At 40.8% G+C, this 27056-nt stretch overlaps 1 protein-coding gene across 1 annotated transcript; it reads left to right on the forward strand.

Annotated features, from left to right (window-relative positions):
• Positions 1–567: 567 nt before the first annotated feature.
• Positions 568–26650, forward strand: LOC128711927 (uncharacterized). The gene is made up of 7 exons (XM_053806819.1): positions 568–598; positions 10086–10635; positions 15496–15716; positions 15831–16021; positions 16254–16476; positions 17960–18241; positions 26088–26650. The coding sequence occupies exons 1-7, from the start codon at positions 568–570 to the stop codon at positions 26648–26650; spliced, it is 2061 nt and encodes a 686-aa protein (XP_053662794.1).
• The last annotated feature ends 406 nt before the right edge of the window (positions 26651–27056 follow it).

Below are 27056 nucleotides of genomic sequence, written 5' to 3' on the forward strand. Positions count from 1 at the left end.
TGCATGAGCGTGTTTTGATTCAAGTATTTTTTCTCCGCATGGTGCGAAAAGGGAGCACGAGAAAGCGCCATGATAGTAAGGAGATTTTTCCATTCCGTCGCCGACTAGATCGTCGACCAACGCGCACGAAGCGAACGAAACGGGGTAACCGCGTAAGTTTAACAATGTATGGCCCAACAGATTCCGTGCAATTTCAGTTAGTTTGCCCAGCTGCACGTAACTATGCGGCCATCTTAAAAGTTGATAGTGTGCGCACTCGTCGTCGTACGGCGTTAGCTTATAGTGCCGAAATGTGCTTGAAAGTGTGATGAAAGGCGTGAATTGGACAAGCTAGTGATTTGATGTTTTGTTCAAACAACCCATTCTAATTGTAACATGGAAAAGCTTTTTTTTCTATTGTTGGCAGTGCTTTAACGTGAAAGTGTACCAAACATGAAACTTATCGCTAACAGTTCGTAATGTGAGTTCGAATGCAGTGAATAATAATAGACGACATTGAAAAAGGTGACCACCCTACCGCAGATTGGGGTGAATTGGTTGCAACACTTTAGCAGTGATATCGGGAAAATGATTGATCAGCAACCAAAGTTGTCGTACTGTAAGTGAATTCTATGCACAACGTGTTTGTTCGTCTTTTTGTACAGCTCAACTTGTTAAATGTGTTAAACAGCAATTCATAAATGTGACATTAGTGTGTCGTTTCAAAGCATATTTGTTTGCAATTGTACAAGTTCCGCCGGTATTTAGAGGAAATCAACTATACACATTGATTATATAATAAATCCTTAATATCCCAGAGATATTGTAAAGGTTTAACAAAATCAAAATGCTTCATACGGTACCGGTACGGTAAAATGGTACGGTTCATACAAATTGTGTGGAAATGAACCTTCCACATAACGAGTTTTTTCGTATACCGAGTGACACACTAAAACGCAATAAAAGTAGTGTTGGGTGAATCTAATTCAGATGACTCTGAATCAATGAATCTAAATTTCTATACAGGAATCTTATGAAAGTCGATTCTTGATCTGAATGACTCCTCAATAAAGATTCATATGAGCCAAGAGAACCTAAAGATTCTCCCTTCAAAAGATACATTAAGCATAACTAGAAGAAAATTGTTATGAGAGGGTTGACTGCACTTTAATTCAAAACATTTTCTCATTTATACACATTTGTTTGTTTTTGTTTGTTTTGATTCAAAAGTTTTCATTTCTTGTACAACATTCTCTTTGTTTATTCTTGTGAGAACGACCATCTAACAATATACCTAATAATTTTGTTTGGTTCTGAAATAAATATTGTAAACCGTTGTATAACAATTGGTAGCATTATTATTATCTTGTGAAACAGTTTTTTAATGCTTTGCTTCATGTTAATAACTTACTCCAAACACGTGTTCATTGTTTTAATGTATTCAAAACAGAATAATGTTGTGCTACACAGGATACAAAAGATCATAATTTAATTACATTAAGCTCATCGTTTGTTGTCTGCCTCTATGAATCGAAGCGTTGGCAAAGGGTACAATGTCTCAGTCAGCAGAAATGTTTTGCGTGTGCTATTTAGCATATTTCACTAATTTTGTCGTCACGTCTGAGGGAATCGTTTCTAATTCGGCTTCAACTCCGTCGCATTTTGGCGATTGGTGCCGTTTGCTGTCTGTTTTGTAAAAGTGAGACTTTCTTCTGGCTAGAGGTTGCGTTGTGCACCATCGGGGAAACACGACACGTCACCTTTCCGTACCAACGGATGGAAGCATCTGGTGAAAGCATAAATCGATGACGTTGGGAACAATCCTGAATGGCAGATGGGGGAAAAGAAGTGTGTCCCCGAAACTGTGACCCAATCGCGGAGCCACTTGGTGACTTTTTCTATTGTGTTCTGTATCTCGGGCTTCCATTACGGCTGCTGGAGACCTCCCGAAGAGTGGCACTGGCAAACAAACCCATCCCGAGCTGTGTACACCCTCTAACTTTCTTCTTCGGCCCATCGTTCCAATAGCCCCGACGGGAGCTGAAAGATTTATAACTTTGCGAAAGACGACGCTGCTGCTGCAGCCCTCCGCCGTGGCTCATTAAGCGCGTTGAATACGTCGGGACGGTGATGATCGTTGGATGGGTTTTTAACTCTTTTTCTCACCCCCAGAAACACCCGACGGTCCGACGATTCAGCCGGTGGAAGGTGTTGATAGGAATAAATGTTACATAATGTTGAGCGAAATGTTTATTTAAGTATTTCTTCCTGTCGCGCGCCACATGTCGGTCGCGCTGTCATCGTTGCCGTCGTCAACGTCGGATGTACCGATTTCTTTTTGTTTTCCTGTATTCTTGTGCACGATGAGATTGGTTGATTATGTTTTCATGATTTTATTCTTCAAAATTGGTTAATGATCATGGTGATTTAAGTTGTTATAGTTAACCCTAGTATAACCAATCTACTAATGATGTAGCAAAATGTGGAAAAAAAACAAATAAAAGAATAGTCAATAAATCTGAGAATGACGTGAAAACACAATATTTTAATAATGCGTAATTTATCCATTGACATTCCATTATTTATCCATTATTTATTGACTTTTATCAAATATGCTTATGGTTTAAATAGATTGTTTAAATAGCTTTTAGCAAATCGTTTTGACAATTTTGGGGTTTTTTTCAAAATTAATTACACATGTCAGGATTATTTTTCTATCGTATAACTTTTCTCGTGGCACACTTACAAATCACACCAAAAATTAAATGCATACGACCGTGAGTGCATGTGTTCAAGATCAACGCTGCAAAGTAGCGTACACGTAGCGTAAGAGACATAATTATGACTATGGCTTGTCGGACAGCAAAAGGTGTTGAGTAAAGGAGATACATTTCAACGGTAACGCACAAAACCCGACCACCCTTTGAATGGTTCGAGGTGTTAACATTGCGCCCTTTGCATGCATTCAAATTACCACCCGACGCGGATTACCAAACGGGAATGAACCGCTTTTCCTTCCAACGATTCGGGTTCGGAAAGTGAAGAAAAGAAAACAACGGACCTTTTTCCACCCGACTCCCGCTTCAACCCCCACCTTGCAACAGGAACGATGGAAGGCGAGCGAAATTCTAACCAACTCTCTGCAGGAAAAGTTTCCGTCCCGTCGAAAACAAAACGAATTCCATAATTAACACCGACCGATGAATAGTGAATGAGCTGCGAAATGAGACGCGAAACACGTCGTCGGTGGAAACAAGGTGGTTCAAGGTCTTCGGAAGGGAAGCACAACGCTAGACCACCGCCGGTTCTCTGCCCGGTACCTGTCATTGTGTACGACTAATTGATACGTGTGGAAAAACATATTGACCAACCCGGGGCCAACGTCCAAAGGGGTAATGAAGGGTTTTTGGGAAAAGTTTCTGTTTTCCTACATAAAAGCATGGAACACTCATGTTCAAACAAATGATGGATGAAATGAAGGCGGGAATTATAAAAATAACGTGTGTGACATTCAATAGTACGAAAGATTGATATAAATTTAATTTACACTATGGAAAAGAAACACCTGTTGCAAATAATGTGATTATCAATGGAGATTAAATTACGTCAGTTTTATTTTTTTTAAATAAATATAAGGCAATATAAAGCAAAATATAAAGTTTATGTAAACAGGAATTAATTGTTATACTTATTGGTTATAATTGGAAATTATTCAACATAATAAGATCACATTTGCACATTTTTAATAAGAGTGCATCGAATGCCGTGGCCGTAGAATTTTATCAGTAGCGTATGAATCTTTACCACTAAGTCAACAATTTTTGATAGCGAGCATCAATTGTTGGCTCTATTGCATCGATTTTTGACAGTGTGTATTGTAAAGTTACGATTTAATTGTCCTTAACACGTTCCGTACCTCGTCACTCAAATTATGGGTGACGCGGAACGTTTCCAGGCGCCCGCGTCTTCCAATTTTTGTTTCTTTTTTGCTGCACGTTGTGAAAACAACCGGTCCAAATTCGTCGTTGTTCATTTACTCTGTTGTTAATTACGAACTTTTAGCTATGTTTTGTAAATTCCAAAATTAGCTACGTAGATTTTGGCTGACATCTAAGGCAGTTGTTAGCGCCAGAAAATTTTGCGAAACCTAATATTTAATAATCATTTCATGGATGTCTATGTTCAAGGGCGCTATGAACGTTTTCTTTTAAATTTCGGACAGCATCAAACCTCGTCAATAAGGTTCACAAACCACACATTTTATTTCTACAATTATCTCGTTTTTACAATTATCTCCATCCAAATAGCCCTCCTCTTTTTTCCCATTGATAATTATATCAAGAATCGATTTTGTTGTACTCCGATGCAGCTGTACCAGAGTAAACGGCAGCTCAGAGTGGTGGTAGTTTGGGTATGAACATATTCAGCTAAAACGTGATGAATGTCCGAAATTTGGCGCTGTCCGTAGTTTGATGCAACATGGTATACCCAACCTGGTTTTCATATATGCTGAAATGTATGCAAAATCAAGAAAAAAGGATTAACAGCTGGAATATTGTCATTTGAAACATCGATAAAGAGTAAGAGTGATCAATTGGTGACAAGCGCTAAAGTAATAGCAAATGAATAACGAAAAGGGTTTACGTTCTTGAGCTTGCTCGTCGGTAGCTCGTGTGAGAAGAAGCTCGTAGTCTAACTCCTCGATAAGTAAGTCATTTACCCAGCTTACTCAAGTGAACTATTGCTCACAGTACTACCGATAATACTTTGTGCTCGGTCGAAGTGTAGTACAACGTCAAACAAATTTAGCCCAGATAGACATATAACATACAATTGTTATCTTCTTCTCCGCTCCTACTCGTTTGTTTAGGCTTTGACTGTTCCGTAATCTAAGCCACCACCTACGGTGAGATTAGTTTCGCAAAAAAAAACTTACTACACGCAGCGCAGCGAACCCTCGTCCTTAGTGAGTCTTTTTAAAAAGAAAAACAAAAAAAAAAGTTCCCTCGTGCTTCAGCTGTTACCACTCGCGCAGCAAGTGCATCGATTTCCGGTTAGCTTTAATATTGTACCATCTTTGCTCCTCTGCTACGGTTGCGGACGATTCTTGAACTGGCTGTCAGGAGGTAAGCCAAGCAAGCGACAAGCGGAACAAAACATATAAGCCCACCCTCGGTGGTCGCGGTTTCAGCCGGATTCACAGCGTGCCACTTTTTCCTTGTTCGACAGCAAACATACGAAGGCCCTCGGGTTTTCCACGCGACGTACTGTGTACGGTCGTGAACCATTAGACGTGTAAAGCGCGGGAAGCGACGGGACGGAACCCGGAATATGTTGCCTGTCTTTCCGTCAGCTTTTCCCCGGGCAGGGTGTCCTATGATAAAGGGCAAAATAATACCTCATCGCTGTGCCGTGGTCCCGCTCCCTGTCTGGTGCATGTCTTTTGTTACGCTGATGCGATTAGCATAAAAATGGTCACTGGTATGTGCATGCATAATTAGGATTCTTTAGACGCTGAAGATGGCATTCTCTGCGAGATGGAGGCAAAAACGAATGAGAAGAACAGGAGTTGTTGCGTCACTGCATTCGTGGTTCGATCAATATGCTTTCGCTAAGTTTTTAGTTCACTTTTCAGATAGGGTTGCGCACACAACATTTATTTGCGGCACAGAATTACACACGCAACACAACCAACCAAGGACGATCAGAATTGTTCGGAACTGCACTGAAACAGATCATTGTTTTACTATCAATTCACTATTGTTTCCCTTCGTAAAATCAAATCCATCAGGTCTCGGTATTGTCGCGCAGGAGGCGTAATTGTTTATGATCGATTAGTGCCGGCACTGTCAATGCCGGTGCCTCTGAACCCTCTGAACCAAAAGGGTGCTAAACGTGTGACGGCTAATCGGATAAATCCATCAAACGGACACCGTAAAACGTGGGTTCGTGAAAATGGGCGAAATTAGACATTTCGGAAGGGAGTGAAGTGTTGGGAGCACAGGTGTCTTGAGCTGCTTAGGCATCAGTCAAATCCGATCATAACATCGTCAAGGCACGCCAACCCGGTATGTCTTCTTTTTAAGTTTAGCTTTCGATTTAATGCGAACCAGCACAGGAAAATGAACCGTAACATTTGTTCGTTTTGTGTCCTGCTGTTGACGGAATTAGAGCTTATCATTTGTCTCAGTTCAGTATCCCGGTGTCACTGATTCATGACAGTTCGACATATCTTATTCTGATACAACAAAAGAAAGAAGTGTTGATGATTGTCTCAAAAATGTTTCTGATGCCGCAGCTCGGACTAGGACGCACATCAAAGGACGCTGTTGGAACTACCGCACTAACATATAACGCACTAACACAAAGGTCCAGTGAAGTCCTGTGACTACTTACAAATGTTCCGTCAAATTTTTAAAGTGTGTCTATGCTGTCGATGTGTCAATTTGCAGATAACAATAAACGTTAACTTATTATCTAGAATACTTCTAAGAACGCGGATCTCTGTTACGCGATTAACAGCTTATCTAACAGAGAGGGTAATTATAAGCTATCGGAATGTATGTTCTAAGGTTACTCGTACGCGCAACATAAGTCAATAGAGAGGCCAAAGTTATTTAACCAATCGCAAAGGTTATCGCAGGTTATTTGTCAAGAATATCACAGTCAGTTGCAATTTTGATAGGCAGAAATATCTTCAGATTGTCTACATGCAGGCAGCAGATACTCTAAGGGATCACAGCTGGATTGAAGGGATCATATATTGCTGAAGAAGTATGAGAATAATTGCACTGAGCCTAAGTTGCACTGAAACGCCAGAAGAACTCACAAAAAGTGTCGAGTGTCATACGATTCATTTCACGAATCGCTCGGAGTCAGGGGCGCGTTCGAAATTCGGAATCGATAGCGACCCGTAGGTGCGAGCTAATACAGTGGATTGAATCCATTCCAAATAGATCGAACAAAGCATAAACGACGCCTGGCTGACTGGCTAACTGGGTCCGCGGCTCAGAGTCACTTATACGTTTTACATGCCCACTAGAGCTACTCAACCTACTTAGAGCTGATTCTGATACGACCCACGGGTGGAACTCACTAATACTACTGAAGCTACTTGTTTCTACGCGAGGACCTGGGAACAGCTGGTACTTGTACCTACGGGAGGACCCGAACAGAATCGAATGGCGTTAATGAATGGCTCCGACATGGTAGGTGCGAGTCATCCTCTTCATTAGCAAAGGATCCTTTCTATCCTTAAGCCTATCCTGAATAGTTTAAGCTGTATATTGATGTTGATCTTGTCGAATACTACTGTATCACTTTAAGTTGCACTACTAAAAGGTTGATGACAGATGCAACAAATCGTCAGAAAATCCATTCTGAGTGAGGAATCCATTCTGGCAATCACTAACCACAACATTTAATACGATTTGATCATATTAGTTTGATATATGGCTACTTAAAAACTCGTGTAGTCAGCCCGGGGAATGTGGTTCTACTTGGACTAGTTTATTGAAAAGAAAATGTTGAAAACACTCACGCACATCCTGCAACCCAATTATTATATTTGTATGATTTGCCGATAATTTACGCATATTTGATTAGAAAAGCTATGTTTACATTTAGTAGCAGTTTAATTAAGCGATATGTTTCATTTGCTTATTGCTCGTCCTTGCACGTAAATAAGATTTTATGCGAGGTTAAATCATTCAATATGTTATGCAAATTCTTACACTTTGTGCCATAAAGAAACATCGAATGTGACACAATGCAACTCCAACTCTTTAAATGCCACCACTTTACATGTGTAGCCGTTTGAAGTATGTTTCTGTGTAATGCATTTCCGCTGCAGCTGCAAAATGGCTGATCATCGTCCAGTGGCAGGCCACATCATGCCATTCTGCCTGGTATCATGTTTTACCACTCAACCACAGTATCACTTAAATTACAGTCAATTGCACAGTGAGTGCACGTGCGGCAACTTGCCTGCAGGACGGCACGGTAGCAATCCCTTTTAGCTTCGATATGCACTTGCAGCTTGCATCGGATAGGATCACAGGAAATTTTCATAACATCACTTGAGCAACATTGTAATGTCAATAAAATGCAAACCCCGAACACAAACACTTGCTGGCACACGGAATGTGCCATTTCATTCGCCGGGCTGCCAGGATGCGTACACGCACTCCGTGTGTACGGTTACGGTGAAAAGTGCAATTTTAAAACAAATAACTTCATCCTAGTGGGGTCGAAAGCTGGTGGAGTGGGAGTTGGAGCGGGAAATGTTAAACGCAACCATAACGACCGATACGACCGTTCTCGTTCGGCACGAGAAAGCCACCGTTGGTCAACTCACCGGCAAAGGACATTGCAAAGGGGGATCGGGATCGCATAATATCGTCGCCAGGTGCAACGAACGTGTAAATGTGCAGCATCCAGCCCAGAAAGGGCCCGGTTCAAACGGTCGAATCGTTTGATGTTCGCGATGGGGGCCAAGGCAGGGTTTTTGATTAAAATTAAATTTTTGCCTTAGCACTGATTACTACGGTCGTCTTTCAGACCCAGCTCAGCATAACACGGTCGCGCACATCAGGGATACGAGCTTCTTCGGTTCGGAGGGACAAAAGGGATCGATTTCGGGCAACAAAACTACCAACCCCACTGGGAGAGCACTACACGAACGACACGAACGACAACGACTCGAGCACAAGATTCGAATAATTTGATAAAATTTACATAATACTCCTACGGCGTTGTTTCACCGCATAGTGGGACAAAACCGGAGTGACTTTCACTGTAAGGTTACTTCTTTGATTTCAGGCATTTCTGGTTTCAAATCTGGTTGCAAAATTTTAGATTAATTAGAGGAAATTTGCATTCAGTTATCCAAGAAATAGGTTTTATCTTACAAAAATCTATCTGTTTGTTATAATGTTTTTTTTTTATTAGATGAATTCCCTTCAACTGTCATGCTGTTGTTACTTGTGGTTAAACATATCAATCTTATGTGAATTTATGTGACTTACTTTTGTAACTAAAATTATTCTGTTCTATTATATATAAATCAGTATATATCCTCAATCTATACCGATTCTTGTCTAATGTTTGTAACTACCGATCCTTAGCTTACATACAATGTTGTTAGTTTTTTTATTATTGTGTTTCTAAGACACTGATCGTTTACCACTGTTTATTTGACTACTCTAGCAATTCACTCACTATAATTCACGTACAGTTCAGCTATAATACTATCTCTCATAACATACGTATCTGCCATTAATTAAGGCAGAAATACAATCATAACATATTTTTAAGTGCTTTCGAAGCAAATCTAAACCTAAACATTCTTTATTGACACAACAACCTCAAGGAGGCCTAGGGCTGCCAATTTTGGCTTTCTGTGACTTTATTTACCCGTAGCTGGATCGTCACTCCTGCGTACGAGAGATTGGATGGGATTTTGATCCGGTCCGTTCGTGTGAAGACCGGTGCCGCTACCATCATACCACCGGGCAGCCCCAAATATAATACAGTCAATTAAAATAATTTTTCGTTTTGGTACATTTTGGCCTCCAAATCTTTCACCTTGGACCTATGTCTTGCGATAAAAACAATCTGTTCCATCAGAAGTTATACCACGCGTTGTGTGCAATGTCGGACAAACAAAAGTAAAAAAATGACAAAATAACCCAGATTTCCCGTTCCCCGACCCCGTTTCCCGTTCCCGTGGGGTAGCCAAAACTTGTTGGTATGAAACACACACCAACACACAGAAACAGTTTGAAATGAAGCGGGTGCAAAACACAGCCACCTTCGCTGTCGCGACCTTTCGATATCTATGTTTACTTTGGTTGACTGCTTGCTTAGCCTCTTTTTCCATTCTATTTACACGGAGCAAATAACATTTTCCCGCCTTCAGCCGCCGCTTTTCACAGCCCCTCTCTTCGTTCCCATCCCGTTATCGATCCCACGTGGATATGATTATGCACTGATAGGCACCCCGAGTTCGCGTTCATACAGCAAACAACCAATTCTATTGACGTACACAAGCAACATCGGAAAATAGTACAACACACATCTAACCCTTCATCTCTCATCTGTTTCAGTTCCCATCGAGTCCAAGTGCAGTGCCGGCCAACCGGAACCGGATCCGGGCGGTTCGCTGACGAACGAAAACGCCAACAGTGCGAACAGTGCAAACATCAACGCCAATGTGACCGCCGACAGCAACACGGTTGCTCCCGGTCCTGGAATGAACGGTAGCAAAAGTAGCTGCAGCGCAAAAACACCAATTACGACCCAACCATCGGTACCGCGGTCCTCGCAGCAAGGCTATTCATCCACCGGCGGCAGCGTAACGGCACCTACGCTGGCCGAAGGACAGAGACTGTTGCTTGCCGCAGTGATGACGGCGGGAAGTGGTGCTGGTGAGTTGCACGGCGAAGGGAACGGAGGTGAGTCGGAGCACCTGGCCGGGCTGCTGGGGACGTCCCTGTGCGGGCAGTGCTGTGGTCCGATCTGCGATCGCTACATCATGAAGGTGGTCGACATCACCTACCACGAACGATGCCTCCAGTGTACCTCCTGCTCGATCCGCCTCATGCATTCCTGCTTTATGCGCGATGGGAAGCTGTACTGTCGCTTCGACTACGAGCGGTAAGTGTATGGGGCCGGGAATGGGGATGCAACGATGTTCTGGCTGTCGATCTAACAACCACCATGTTTCGGGTTTGTGATTAGTACATACATACACGCACAAACAGACACATCAAACTCCAGGGAACCGGGAGCAGAACTCGCAGTTTTTGTCCGTGTCATGTGTTACGGATACACACCAACACAAAATTAACCACAAAATAGAACCGTCGATCCTTGTCGCGTAGAAGGGAAAACTATGCATGTTACTATCCGTTGCATGTATTACCCCGAGGATGGATGAAAAGGATGTTTTGTGGGTTGTTCTGCTGGACAGTTTGCAAGCTTATTAAACATCGTTCATCCTATTTTGCACAAAAATAGAAACATGAGGCAATCGTGATACCCACCAATAATACTTTAAATGCTGTGGCGTATTTGAATGTTACAACGTTCCTGTTTGAATAGTTTGAAATGCTTATTAAATGTGTCACTTACGGATATTCTAACGCAACTCTATGTGAACAATAATCATCGTACAAAACGAATACAAATAATGAGTTGATTTCAGAAGGATCGAATGCTTACATTGACATCGTAAATTAGTTTGAAGCAAATACTGAGTGGGGGTCTAGTTCCACATATGCGCCATATATCAGAAAAGTAAGATGTGATACACATTTCCTTTCCGAATGTTCTATTTCCAAAGACGAGTACCATCCAGGTGGGACCAGCTCGGTTTTTTGTATTGTGAGCTGTTACAACCTGCAAGCAAAACATTGGTTGAGTTACTCCTGTTTCCACCTACGTTCGAATCTCAAGCCGCTTACATCGAATAGCGTGCCACTTGCTTGGATTCGCATGTCATCTTGGTTAGATGCCCGCACTACGATTGGACTTGTGATAAATCTTGCTTGGAGCAATGTTTTGCTACATTTTAACGCTAGGTCCCATGTCGTTCAAGTCGTTTTAACGAATCTTAGAATCTTTTCTAAATGGCAAACAGCGAATGGATTACTTTTTAACAATATTTTTGTTATGCAATGAGCAATACTTTAAATTAGCAACTTGCTACCATTTTTTTCCCGAAATTGAGTAAAATTTATGCTTTTGTACGTGGTTTAGTTTGCACGTTTGACATTGTTGACTAAACACTAAAGAGTCCTAGATACAATCAAACAAACAAAGTGCGGGAGAGAGAGAGAGATCGAAATGCAAAACATTTAGTCTGGATTAATAAATCACGGTCTATGAGAAAATTCTAATTAATCGAAATGGAGCACTGATTGCGAAGTGTATTGAATATTTCCGTCGACGATCAATTGCCGTTGATGCTTGGAACGGTTTGTTTGCGTGAACCTCAGAACAACCTTTCAATCAGAATGTCAACGATTTGCATTGCGGGACATCACACTCATTCCGGGAAGCGCACAAAATACACTTCCATCGTTCTGATGAATGAATGGCGTTTGCACTGTCGATGGCGAAAAATACGGCGCCATTTTGCCCACGCCTGGCTTAGTATTTCCTCGTAATTCCTCCAATTTCATCCATCACGCGTCGTAATGATTATTTTTTTGCTCTCTTTTAACGATTGCTCGAACGATAGAAGAGGTTTTATTTTCTTTGCACCACCACCAAATACCGCATCATTCAGACGTCCCTTGTTCCAACTGGAGCGCACATAAAAATGTCTTCATTCTCGATACATGCCAGCATTTTGCACAAAGCATATTTACAGACGAGTAAGGTAATCGGCCAGCCGGAACCAAACGACACCGAACCGGTATCGCACCGTACCCGGCGTCCCGGCACAAAAGATGGCTCTTCAAGATAGAACAAACAAATAAATTTGAAGATTTTATTGTTATACTTGTTTCGCTTCCTTCCTTGCTTCTCGACCGTGCCATCAGCAGCGCCGCCAGAAAGTTCATCCTTACCGGGACCCGGACTAGGAGTGGGGTTTGATTCTTTAATCTTTGCTCCCTGCCGGTGAACATGGCGGTTGAGTTCGAGAGCGACAACATTTCGGGTGAAGTCATGTAGACATCGTTTACAACCTCCAGTCACCGGCTCACACCACATTTTGCCTCGCGAATGAATCTTTCCAAGCGAGAATCCTTGTGCCACAGCCACTACTCCGAACCCCAGGCCAAAAAAGACATGAGTCAACCAGCCCCCCCATCAAACTGACTCGTTTTGCCGGCTTGTTTTCTCGCTGAAGAAAGGCAAACACGACGCGAACGATACACTCCATTTTATTATTGTCTTTCCGTTTCCGAATGAAACGTCTATCGGAACGTTTCACCCACCGGAAGGATCACAACCCATTTCTCCTTTCATTTTACCGCGTACCTCGGGACTGAGAGGATTTTCCGTCGAATTTTCCATTCGCGCGCATGTGTACTATTGTGGGCGAATGCGGTATTAGGGGTACCATGTTATCCTGAGTGGATGTCGTTGGATCGTTGAATTTGAACGTAGCTAGTGTGTCTTTTTGTTATGGCGTCAGTAAGTTAATACGAAATATCGGATTCTTAAAAGAACCTCTTGACTTATCGGAGATATATATACATATATTTTACCTTGTATTTGTTAGCTTAACAGACGGATAAATGTGAGACTTCATTTCAATTAATACATTCTATGTGCATCCAATGATAAGTTTGCCGAATGTATAGTTTAGCCTATTAGTTAGTTTACGATATCTAACCGCTTTATCGTTTCGTTCGAATAATCTGGTATCAGATGGATAGTTCGGTCGACACGGGTATCATATGAATATCGTAAAACTTGCAAATCAAATCATTCCTATTACAAACGGTAATAAAATCGGTCTACGTTTGTTTAGGTCGAGGATGTGTACATACACATAAACATGCAGCTCATAGCGGCAATGGAAAACATAATTACCAGAAGAAATGCTGAATGTGGTGCAGTAACACCAGAGTGAAGTATGTGAAGGACGCTTGTCCTTTTTGTTGTCTGATTGAAGAGATTATAAGATTCTTTGAAAATGGGTTAAAATCACAATAAGGAGCACCCAATGTTATAGCACCCAATAATAATAAGAACGATAATAATCTGCTAGTTTCAAATGCTATAAGCCATTAAATCACATCTTTTATGAACATCTTTTATAAAGATGATAGACTTGTTGCACTTATTTGCTAAGTACGTTAAATGATAAATTTGGTGCAAAAATTTTAATGCTGTAAGGCAATTGGTGGGACTGATTTGAAGATATTCATTATGAGCCAATGGTATGCATTAAAATAATAATAAAAATAAATATTATTAATATATACCTCACTAGATTTTTTTTATGTGAATATTGAACAATTTGTTTTATTACTCCTTCAACAAATATTGTTAAATAAAGTAAAAATAAAAACATATTAGGCTGGTAACACAACACAGAACATCTTTGCTAATCACTTTATTATAATGATTTAATATTAAACATTGGTTTAAAAGAATTATATTTCTATTTGTTAATACTTTATCTCTTTGTCCATTATGTATTTCATAATTCTATGTATATTTTATAATAATTTTATAAATTACTATACCTATTTAACGGTTACTGTCCCAGACAAGTTTTGAGCAAGTTTTTGAGTTCGTTTATGTTGTGCTGAGGGCACAAACTTGTAGGACTCGGTAACATCCCTCTAACAAAATCACGGAAGGTACCCCTTTAGCAACTCGCAACGGTTCATAGAGCACGTACCTTTACCATACATTTGCAAGCAACCCTCGCATACGATCCCGGCCCGAAATCTCACCCATAAAAGGGAAATAAAAACAGAGAAGGGAGCGTTTGCGTATTGTTTGGTGGATATGATAGATTGAATTTTAATGACAATCACAATGTGGTGTAAAATAAATTATGGGCAATTTGTCAATTCTTGCGCGCGTATGTGGACCTACAATGCAGCGAGATTGATTCATCGCAGCATCATCCCCACGACGTCCTGTGGTCCCAGGATCGTCGAATCGTGGCAAGTTTACAAACCCATAGTTAGCCATCGACAGAACACGTGGTTAATGGTAGGGAAAGGGCTAGCGTTAACAAGACGTAAAACATAATCCATGGCATCGCGGCACCGAAACATCGAACATGCAGACGATAAATGTTCCATTCAACCAGCTTGTTTTGTCCGGTACACAGACGATGATGGTACACTATTTGGCGGTTCTTTTCGTCATAGCACCATGACTAGTTGGTTTCATTTTTTTTTCTTTTTTACGCATTTATATGTGCGGAATGACGGTAAAATGCTGACATACCTAAAAGGGTAATCGGCTGTCGCCAGCAATAAAATCGATGAACATACATCTATCAAGCGGAAGGTGGAATAAAATTGTCACATTGTATTGCTACAGACAGTTATTGAATTTTTGAAGAATGAATGAAGACACTTCCCTTCAGCGAAAACTTTGTAAAAATAATGCACCTAAACAGATTTCAAGAAAAAAAACAGCAATGTTTGCTATAAAATAACAACTATTAATTGCTGCCAATAATGAGATACATTATTTTCGACGTGTTTTCAAACAATAAGCAAACATGTGTAAAGTGATATGAGCGTCTATTTAACGGCTAGTTTGATCACTTACGTCAGTTTCGTTCATTGATTCAAATTGCCCTTTTATAAGCATTCAAATCATCGTTACAATCGTTATGATACTTTCTATTGATAGCACGACGATAAGACAAAAAGTTCCAAATTCAACGACTTCGAAGATTGCCGCCAGGGCACCCGGGTACTTTTCCTGCCTGTTGGCGTATTGCTTGTCGGAAGCAAAAGTTTTGCAATGATAATCTAAAACCGTTTAGCTAAAAATCTTTACCCCTTCCATCCCTATCCGGTTGCCCAGACTGTACGGCCGGAACAGATGCCTCGGATGTGGTGAGAAGATTGGTGCCGACGAGCTGGTAATGCGCGCCCTGGATAATGTGTTCCATCTGAAGTGCTTCATCTGCGTCGTTTGCGGCGTACGGCTACAGAAGGGCGATCAGTACGTCATCAAACAGAGTCAGCTGTTCTGCCGGCCCGACTACGAGAAGGAGGTGGAAATGTTCCAGGGTTACAGTTACGGTAAGTATGGCAAGATGGGTGTGCGGCACCATACCGCCACAAATCGGTCGGGCAATGCATGGAACTAATGGCAAAATGATCTTTTCTCATTTTTTCGGTCTGTTTTGCTCGCAGATGATTACTGCTGTGATGACATGTTCCAGACGCGCATTGACGGTCGGCGGGGTCCGAAACGACCTCGGACTATTCTAACGACACAGCAGCGCCGTGCCTTCAAGGCTTCGTTCGACATATCGCCCAAACCGTGTCGGAAAATTCGCGAAGGATTAGCAAAGGATACCGGGCTTAGTATAAGGATCGTACAGGTAAGGGTGAATTTATTAAACCTAGCGCTAGAGTTTAGATCAATTAGGTCGTACGAAGATTTCTTCAAGGTTTAATAAACTATCAAATTATCGTGTGAGACACGCTTGCGTGCCTCTTTAAGCAGATAAGCCTTTGTTCAATTTCAAACGTATCTTCAGTATAAAGGTTAAACCTTCACTACAAACTATCAAAAACATAATCTCATTCATTGCAACCATTTCCCATTACCAGGTATGGTTCCAAAACCAACGCGCCAAAATGAAGAAAATCCAAAAGAAACAGCTCAAGGAAGGTGGCAAATCATCACACCACGGCGGTGGCGGTGGAAACACCGGTAGCAACAAAAACCACAACGGCAACAACGGTAAAGGGAACGATTCTCAGGAAGAGCTGTCTGATAACGAGAGTGCCGTCGGTGGAAAATTGTCACTTCGCATCAAAGACGAAAACTCGAGTAAGTACGAATTATTTTGTTTCCAACCCGGAAAATGTGCGGAAGGAGTCAATTTTTCACATCGACAGCTTCTAGTTGGTTTGCCGCATCCGTACAAAGAATCTCCACTTCCACCGGTGCTGTTGCCCAAGTCTTTCGGTTTTCAACGAGTTGAAAGTCAATTTCCGAATGTCTAGCAAACCGGTCCTCCTTTTCCCGGGGAGGTCGGGTCGGTAGAACGTGTATGGAATTTGTACCTCTAGCGCCAGGTTCGCTCTATTTACCACATTTGCATTTTTACCTTCCCGGTCCTTTCGAAACCTACAAGCCACCGGGTGAGCAACAATAGACCTTCCGACAGTCGGCACATATTTCAGACACCCACAACGTTTAACACTTTCTCTCCCAGCGTAGCGTACGTACAGATCAACACTTGGCCGCTGCAATGGCAGCTTTGGTTGCCTTTTGAGGGATGACTTGGGTGAAGGGGTGGCTTTCAATGAGCTTCCAAAAATAAATATCATACAATCGTGACACAGCTCGGAGCCCACAACAACCTACACCAGGGGTGGAATTCACGGGTGTCAAATATGCCTTTCCCAACGTTTCCCTTATCGGTACCGCACTTTGCAGCGGCTTTGTATTTTACATCTTAGCTTTGTGGGTGCTATTGTTCGTCGATAAGGTGTCGGAAAAGGATGAGGATTTTTGACACCAAGTCTGGTTATACTATTCCTTTAACTGCATTCACCATGAAGAGACCGTTATGAGATATCTCTTAGGTTCGTTAAATCGAATCGAAATCGAATCGAAATCGAATCGAATGATCGAATGATTTTTAAGCGAAAGAAGATCTCAATTTCTATTGCTTCGTATAAGTGAATTTTGTTTTTTTGTTGTATTTTATAGCGTTAATTATTCACTTTTACTATTTTTAACATAAAATCGAAGGGCCTATGTGAATATTAACTAAAATGAATTATAAGTACAACTTTAGTGTACAAGTTCAATACAGCAGATCATGCAAGTGAATAAGATATAAAATAAAAAATGTAATACAGTCTTTTCTCGAGTTAGGCGACACTCGAGTTACACGAATTCGAGATACGCGCATCCCAAAATTTTGACAATTTGTGTAATTTTGTATGTTAAAATTTAAGTTTCTATTTGTTAAATTTGAAATTTTCCTAAAAATACGATACATTTTGATATAAAAACATAAATTTTAGTAAAAAACTAATTTTTGTAATAAATCATTTTCGAAAAAATATCAATTATTACTATGCTTCGAAACGCGAAAAGAAGAATCGATCATTGAATACTAAATATAAACGATATTATAAAGGGAATTCGAGTTACGCGAATCTTATAAGATGGCACATCTTATCTTATAAGAATTAAGAGAATAAATAGTTATCTAAACCATTTTCCGGCAAGCCATGATCAAATACATCAACGAAATACAAACCAATTGTTTGTCTAATTGTGATTGTACCCTGCTCAGGATCAAACAATTATCTACACGATAGCTGCAGTGACAACGAGGGAACCGTTACGGACAACGACGGAGGTCCGTACGGTGGAACGGCTGCTCGACTCGGTCTTGGAGGATCCGACCCATATAAGATCGTGAAGGAAGAGCTGGACCTCGAGGACGACTACTTTCGCATGGCTATGTCAACTCCCAACCAACACCTACATCATCACCATCATTTGAATCAGCAGCATCCTCATCATCATCCCCAGGCGCCGGGCGGACGATTCGGTGGGAAATCCTTTGCAAATGGTAAGCAATCCAAACAGTTGCCAACCTTCACATTATCCGCACACAATTATTCCTAAATTTGTCAACCACAATCACCTGCACTTTGTCATCCGCACTTTTCAACTGGACGATAACGATTTGCGGGTGGGGAAGTGTGTGGAAACAATGTAAACAAAACACATCCACTCACATGAGGCTTATGTTTTCCGTTTTAACCACAACAGGTAGCGACTAAGTTTGTTTTTGTTCAGGCGTGTCCCCTCACTTTGTGTTGTATGAGGGACTTTTTTCACAAAACTTTATCCACACCATCACCATAATACTTTCACTTTTGTTCCGTCTCAAAACTCGCTTGTTCCCTCACACGTGCGCTTATAGCCTTGTGGGTGGCCAAAACGGCCAATTCTGATACGGTACCACCGGGGAGTGCCAGTGGAGATATAAATAAAACAGCAAAAAAATGGACAAATAAAATAACTCTATGGGCAACTTTTGCTCCGCATGCATTCAACTATGGCTTTGGAGAAGGGTGTTAGTGGTTTAACGTAAACAGTGTCACAACAAACGACCGTACACAAACATGAACGGTGTCGGGAGACAAAAAAAAAGAATGTATGGTCGTAAAAATGTGTATCCTACCATGCTGGGACGCGTGGATGCGTGGAAAGTAAAAGCATTTATCCTTTAATGCGAAAAATCCACCCACCACATTCAGACAGTACGCCATACTTTTTTACGCTACTCGTATTGTAGGTTGTACTTGTCACTATTGAAAAATAAAAAGTCTGAATAGGTAATATCATACAACTTTCACTTCAGGTATTTGTTCAGCACATGCATTTTAGATTTCAACATTGCTGTTTTAGTATATACCTATGACACTCAATTTTGACAGATTCATACATTTAGTAACTGAAATTTCCGTGTATAAAGTTTATAAACTAAGGTTTATACTATAAACTTTGCGTGAAGAAATCTTCAACAAACATGCAATACACTCTTGGTGATTAAAATGATGCATTTACAACGTAACAAATCGTAGAATATTGTATGAGACATTAAACGGTTTAATGAGATTGATAAAAAATATGTTGATATGCCACTACACCATGCGCAGTACGGTCTTAGTTATGAAAAAAACATCATAAGCATGGTCCAAAAGGTCTAAGAAGTTAAAAATTAAACGTCGGTTGTCATTTAATTTGATTGCTGGAAAAGCTGACAAGTTTTACCTTGAGTAGATGAGTAGTAGATACAACATTATTATCTTTCCATGTGTCGGTAACAGTGCCGGGTAAGTTTGGTAACAGCGACCTGAAGAAGTGTCTGTCTGAGAGCCATTCGCTATCTCCACTATGCTCCATTCTTCAAAACTAGATAAACGCGTTTGTGTAAAATTGTTGGGTTTTAAACATAATCAGCCTAACATTTTGAACATTCTCATTGAAGCTTACTGTTGTATAACTTGCTTACGTGCTTTATTGCACTATGTACTCTTTCCTCTGAATGTGTGAGCGATCTAGTGCACGACGTTGTCTTACAACTTATAGGAACTCGTGTCTCAGATTCACCAAGCCTTCTGGTTCTGTTAAGACGGATTCTGACCCGGTGTTCTCTGAATATGGCAGTCCCCATGCATCGAGCAGGACTTCAAGAAGAACTGCATTCCCTGCCTGATCGGTAACTGAATAGTCATCAATTCTTTTCGTAATTGATTACTATGTGCGCGGAACAGCCGTCCACCTTCCGGTAGCTACATATTATACATGAAGGTTCCAAGGCATTCGACAACTTCTCCTGCGATCAAACTCCAAGAGTTACCTTGATGCACTTGCACGTACAGCTTATCACCTCTGACAAAATGCTTTGATTTCGTACCATGCTTATTTTTGTATTTGAGATTTTGAGGGTTCTCATTATCCTTATTAAGCTGTGATGGTGGACGAAGAAGATGATTTTCCTTTAGGTGCACTTCGACATGGTGTAGATCTGTAGTATATTAGGACAGTTTCTATAACTTCTTCATCTGGCATTTGTTAGGAAAGAGCATGCCTCCGCAAAACCAACACGATGTTCTCGGCGTATCAGTTTTATTCCCATTTATCCAGTTGTGGCGGACACCATGTTTAACCGAACGATCGACTTGCGAAGCTAAGGTTGGTTGAGTAGAGTTAGACTGGCAACCAATTCGTACGTTGTCCAAATTGATGAGACTTGTGCACTCCTCCACTATCTACTACAAAGTGATTACATTAGGTGTCTCAAGGTTCTACGTTTGGTAACCGTTTCCTCGAAATTAAACTCTTTCGAGAACTTTGGCAATATGAATGATGTATATCGCTCGTGCGCCGCTGGGTTAAGCTTCCGTAGTAAAAGCCATACTTTTGCCGTGTCGTCCAAGTTGGCTGCATACTTCTCGAAAAGATCCGCATACCTCGAACACCAAGAATTGATAGAAGGACCTTATTCAGGATCGTACACGAACTCCGTGATGTTGGTAGCGAGTGAATCCAATATCAGCTCGTTGTGTGACGTGTTCCGAACCCTCATGTTGGCCAATTGCTGCCACATCCCATCCAACAGCTACTGCTGATTATTTAGATTTGCAAAATAGCCTGTTGAAACGAATGATCTGTACTTCCTGATACTGGAATCGCCATGATGCATGCGTAACTTTCAACAAAAAATCACAACGATTTTTTCAACCTCCTTGTCATCACTTGTTGTGTGAGTAGCTTATGTGGTTTACTGCTCTCTATACTCTTACAACTATATGTGTGTGCTGCTCAAGAAAGACTACTTGATATGGGATTGTGTTGTGGTACATTCTACTGCAACACTTACATTACAGATTCAACCCTTATTTGTCACTGTATAAAACTACCTTCATAAATATTTCACTTTTTATATGCACTCTAGGTGCCTTACTAGCTACCACCACTATACTGCAGTGTAATTTCCACAAATTCTCCACTGCTTGTTAAACCGCTGCAGAATTTTCGCTGTGTTTTTGTCTATTTCGTGTGGTTTTCAAACCAAAACCCTAATCCAAGGAGTAAATCAAAGCCCTTACCACGTGATCAAGCAAAAACAAATTTCATCTACTTCGCAGCACAGATTATCGCTTGTGATCACTTGACTTTTTTCCCATCTCGACTTGGAATAGTGAAAAACGGAGTGAAATCCCCAAATCACCCAAAGGTACGCAACGTTTGCTAAACACACACACGCCCGGAACAAAAAGTTAAACAACCATGAGTTGTTCTATGCCATGCAGTCGTAAATATCGCAAATACCGGTGGATTATGAGAGTTATGTAGCGGATAAACATTCAGCAAAACATTTTGTTTTCCGATCGGTGGGTCGAATGGTTTATTTGCTTTTAGTATTTATGCGTTATCTAGCAGCGAGGAAGTATGCTGGTTTACAGCTATGTTATACATTTTTACCTTTGATAGATATATTTTTTATATATTTATATAGATATATTTTTATTTTTTTAAGTATGATAAATTTTACATTAAAAAAACAAAACTCTTGTTTAAGCAGATCCAAACTGTTTGATCGACCAAACAGCGTCACGAAAAACTGAAATTCGTCACATTCTTTGTCAGACGGCTTTTTGCGTGTGCTTCTTTTTTCGAGTTTGCAAACACAAAAATATGCTCCGTTCGGGCTTGCACGCCTTGTCTGCTTAGTCAAGCAATGATTCGAAACTTTTTCAACAACAAGGGCAGTGGATTCTTTTTTATATGACACAAAAACGACCAAGAAGTAATAAATAAGAAAAACCAAACCAAACTTCTTCACGGTTGAAAGGACGTCTGTACGTTCCTTGCCGTCATGGAGACAATTTTCTGTGCTCGAAAAACATTCCATCGCTACTGTAACCGCCTTTCTATCTTTCTCTCCAAGTGCCATTGCTTCTTTTCTTCGCGAATTTTCCGATCAAACGCGCGTTGCTTTTCCCGTACTGAAAGAAGACTGACGGGCAAACAAGCGATGTACGATTCGTGACATTTCCGTCCCGATTCCTTTCAACAAACGATCTTGTCGGGCAACGCCGATAGAAGCCTTTTCTCTTTACTGGATCCAAACATACAATGAACAACACAGCCATTCAAAAAACAAAACAAAATCGACTTACACAACAACAAAAAACTAAATAGGAATGGTGGAAAACTTTTCCTTACTTTCAAACGGTTTCAAGTTGTTTTTTTCTTGTATTTTAGGGTTTGCTTCTGCATTTTGCCTTTGCATCTGCTTTGCATAATAAAACAAAGCATAGTATATTGTCTCTGATATCATAGAGTGAGAGAAAAAACAGAGAAGAAAAGTTTGCAACTTTTAACACCCTTAATCGACACCTTAAGGTGAATAATTTACGTGCCCGGAAATTGTTTGGAAATGTCGATCTTTAGTATTGCATTCATATATTTTTTTGGTGAATTTCGATTTTGAAATGAGGATGAAGGGAACGAAATTTCGAAAGAATCATCGACATTATTACAAATTTGCAACATTACGACTGCAAATAGCAGAGTTCAAGTGTGTGTTGTTTTGAATCCTATATTATTTTACATTATTTTAATTTTTGATTAAGTTATTGAACTATTATTTACAATCAACGGGCATATTTTTGTTACGGTTCATAATCGTTGAGAACATATTTGTTTGGATTTAGCGATTGAGATAACATATTGAATTTATATCTTAATTTATAAAAATATAGGAAAACTTTGCAGTTTTTGAATACTTTTTAAAGTTATTTTAAACATTTAGCAATGCTTTCTGCACAGGTTTAATGGTAGTCCACCTGTGCTCCAACGCCAACCTAAAATCCCGCCGAATACACCGACAAAGACAAGCATAAAAAATCAATAAAACTGCCTCACCTATCTTCAATCATTGCCCAGCGTGCTGTAAGTTGGAAGGGAAAATGCTTCCATACCAGAAAAACGAACACCCCAACCCGCTGCCTTCGTTCAAACAAAAACACCAAGAGCAGACATCAGATGTGCTTCCCGTAGGATTTGGCTACTAACTGCTGCCATGCAACATGGGTGGCAACGTTTCCCTTGTTTCATGGGGTTTTTACTCTTTTTTTTGTTGGAAAAGTTGTTCGTCTCCCACTGCTGCCTTGCTGCCCTTTCCCTGCATCTCTAGGTAGTCAAACACGAATGGCCGTTGGAACATGCCGGTCTGGCAAAAGAAAAATTCCTCATCCCGGCCATGGAATGGAAAAAAAGGTTCGTCCCTTTTCTCAATGGGGTTCCCGCAAAGGACGATACGGTTGGTTTGTGTGTTGGAAAAACCCGATTTTCCGAATGGTGTGGAGTTTTCTTCGGCCAGCATGGCCGTCTTCCGATTCTGTTTCTACCGCCATATTCCAGCGCGTATACACATCCTTGAAGGAGCTTTGAAGACAGTAAAGAATGGAAAAGATAGTCCACAGTCAGACACACACAGAGCGGAGCGCCCTGTGACGCTATTTACCGATGGTATTAGCAAGGAATTCATGCCGCGTTTCTTTGCGCACACGAGAATACACCCAGGCACACAAGCACACAAAGCCACAGACAAACACCTTGCGTCCCGGCTGTTCTGCCGGGTTCTTCTGCGATTAAACCGTAGTTGGGAAAACGCTAACCGAATGCCGAAACGGACGAAGATTCATCGTTTGCAAAAGGAGCCATCGTTTGAAGAAAATCCTACAACATTATTCGTTTGGTTCGTGTTCATCCCTTCACGCAGTCCCGGTTCCGTGGTTTGCCATCGGTTCGGAGCTTACTCCATCATAAACGAGCTTAAGTCCGAAGGATTTTTGCCTGAAATGTGGCTCCCCTTTGTGCCCGAGTGTCAGTAACGGGTAACCGGCGGGGATGATGTTGTGATTTATTAAGTTGCACAGGATTTTCTCACACCGGCGTCTCTCGCTCTCGGTCTAAACAGGATGGAAGAAACTTTAAAGCTGATCGTATCGTTTGACACCAATGGAAGCAAGCTTCACGACTTGCTGTACCGTACCGAAAGGCACATAAAACCTGGAAGATATGGTACATTCCCTGCCATTTGTGTGCTCATGTGCTATAGCTCAAATCGCATAACGCACACGGAATAGCCCAGCACCATCGATAATCTGCAGCAAAATGTTCACCTTCCCGACCGAACGGGAATGTTTCCCGGTGGCGCATCTTTTTCGGATGTGATATAATTTTACACCATCACAATTCTCGTTGATCCCATGACATTACGAACCATCTTTGTAAGAAGTCACGTGTGGGCATTACGAGCCATTGCCTTAGCCATGGTGTCTTTCGTACAAATAGTGATACTATGCCTTGTGGTTGGCCCGTTGGACGTAAATTGAATAAATCGTACAATTTCTGCACGGCCTTCGTCGGAAATGCATCAGCGGGTTACCTATAAACAACAGGTTGTCCCAAAAATAGATCGCCCAGGATGATTTCCGGAACAAAGTGGGGTTAATGAAAGATAGCAAAATGATTCTATAAATAAAATTATTAATCTACGAGTTTCTTCTAGCAATTCATAACACGAATAATTTGGTATACAAGAACACATAAGCTCCATGAAGCGCGGGTTTGAAAAGGATATTTCATATGTTTGTAGACAAGTATATTCTGCTGATATTGTGGAAATATTTAAAATCGTGCAATGTTCATTTCTATGATTAGTGTTTGAAATTTGATATGGAGTCTACAACGTTTTTATATTATTTATCCATTACATTCCAACATATGACATTTCATACGCAAAACTGCTCTGTGTTACAAAGCTGTATTTATGTAAGCTGTGACTAAAGTGTCCAGCATGTTTTAAATACATCCAGCATACCATTGTTAAAGAGAGCGTTTAGTGCCAGTAACAACTGATGGGACTATTTTTGGTCGTTTACGTAATGTTTTGTAGTGCATTAAATTCGGACAAAATCTAGTCAAATTTGCACATCATGGATTTTAGACTGATTTTAATTTGTGATAAAATGATATATTATATATCATATATTTTTTAAACAAATATGAAAAATAAATACAAAACAAAACATGTTTTTGCTTCTTCTGAGTTCTGCAGATGACCAAATGAAAATAATGACCCTAACCCGTCGTTCTGGGTCATTTCTAGAACGGCTACAAAGTTTTATACCATTTGAATTCAGTTTTCGTACTATTGGGATGAAATGGGATCATAGGAGCTTTGTTTGAGGAAAAAATTCCAACTGGAATTGTGGCACTTTCGTGTACGTGTATTATATGAAGATCGTGGTAACTATTAAAGTAATTAAAAAGTAGGCAAAGCATAAGTCTGCTAAGCCGGCTTGTAATCGTAGGTTGATACGGTATACATGAAGCTACCACACAGTGACATCAATTTTCAGACGCTAAAATTAAACAACGTTTTTTTCATTACACTGTTACACCAACATCGTTGTAAACAAGGTAAAGTTCTTAAAACTGGCGGCCCGGTGGCGTGATGGTAGCGGAGCCGGTCTTCACACGAACGGACCGGACCAAAATCCCATCCGGGCCAATCCCCCGTAGCAAGGACTGACTATCCGGCTACGTGGTAAAATAAGTCGATACGGCCAGGCCGTTCTAACGAAAAAAAAAAAAAAAAAAAAAGTTCTTAAAACACAATTTGATGCAACAGTTATAGGACTAGGGACTTGACTACGGGATGTAGCAAAACTGTTATGTGGATGTGTGTAAAAGAGTTTACACCAACATTACCCGCAACATTACAAAATAGCTCTTCTTCCAAAGTACCAAGTTTGTACCTTAACCAACCCTAACCATTGGTTTTTCATCAATTTCTATTACATTTTTTCATCGACTCCCCCAACTAGAACATCATGCAAACACTAGCATTAAGACGGAAAACATGGCACTCGACTCGACAACGATGCTACCCTCCAATGGAACCAGCATGGACTATGGAGTTTCACTGCAACAGTTGGCTTCGTCCATGAACGGAGGCTCCCTTCCGAACGGTGGAACCGGTAACGGAGGTCCCACAGCATCCCATGAGCCTATCGGCCCAATGGTTAACCCGATTGATCGGCTTTACTCGATGCAGAACTCATACTTTTGCAACCAGGACAATCCAACAATCTCGTGTCCTTCCACACCGACCGGCCATCCAGGTACACCACCGGGTTCAACTCATCATCGTCCAACACAGCAACCGAATCCTATGCACCTTCAACATCCTGGAATCCAGCAGCAATCAATCCCATCGCACCACTTCCCAACACCGTCTAACAATGGTCCGAACATGGTTAGCTTAGGCGCTCCTAACGTAGGGATGGGTCAACATATGATTGGCATGTGCAATCCAATGCTAGAACAACAACAACACCAACAACAGCAACAGCAGCAGCAACAACAGCAGCAGGAAAGTGTAATGTAATAAAGAGGAACAGTGGTAACCGAGAGTTTAACTGTAAAATGCAGTTGACTACGAGCATCAACTTAGCATTAACGATTGATTGGATTTATTCTTCTACTTTCATTTTCAAAACGTTAACAAACATTTTATGTTACCAGGTACTCATACTTTTTATAAATTATGTTGTTGATGTAAACCGCTTACACATAAACGTGGTTTGCAATTTAGATTTGAATAATATTTACAACACTTTAAACTACTTGTTGGTAGATGAATATTATTTTGTAAGAGTTGTGATAGAACAAAACAGTTTCCATTTTGCTAGAGTTGTTGCAAAAGCTGAGCGATCAACTCAACGAAGTAACGGAGTGCTAGCTTACACGAGCTCTTCAAAGCTAGCTTATGAGTATTGTGTCATAGTTCCATA

The sequence above is a fragment of the Anopheles marshallii genome, chromosome 3, assembly GCF_943734725.1.
Source record: "Anopheles marshallii chromosome 3, idAnoMarsDA_429_01, whole genome shotgun sequence".
In the NCBI taxonomy this organism is placed as follows: domain Eukaryota; kingdom Metazoa; phylum Arthropoda; class Insecta; order Diptera; family Culicidae; genus Anopheles; species Anopheles marshallii.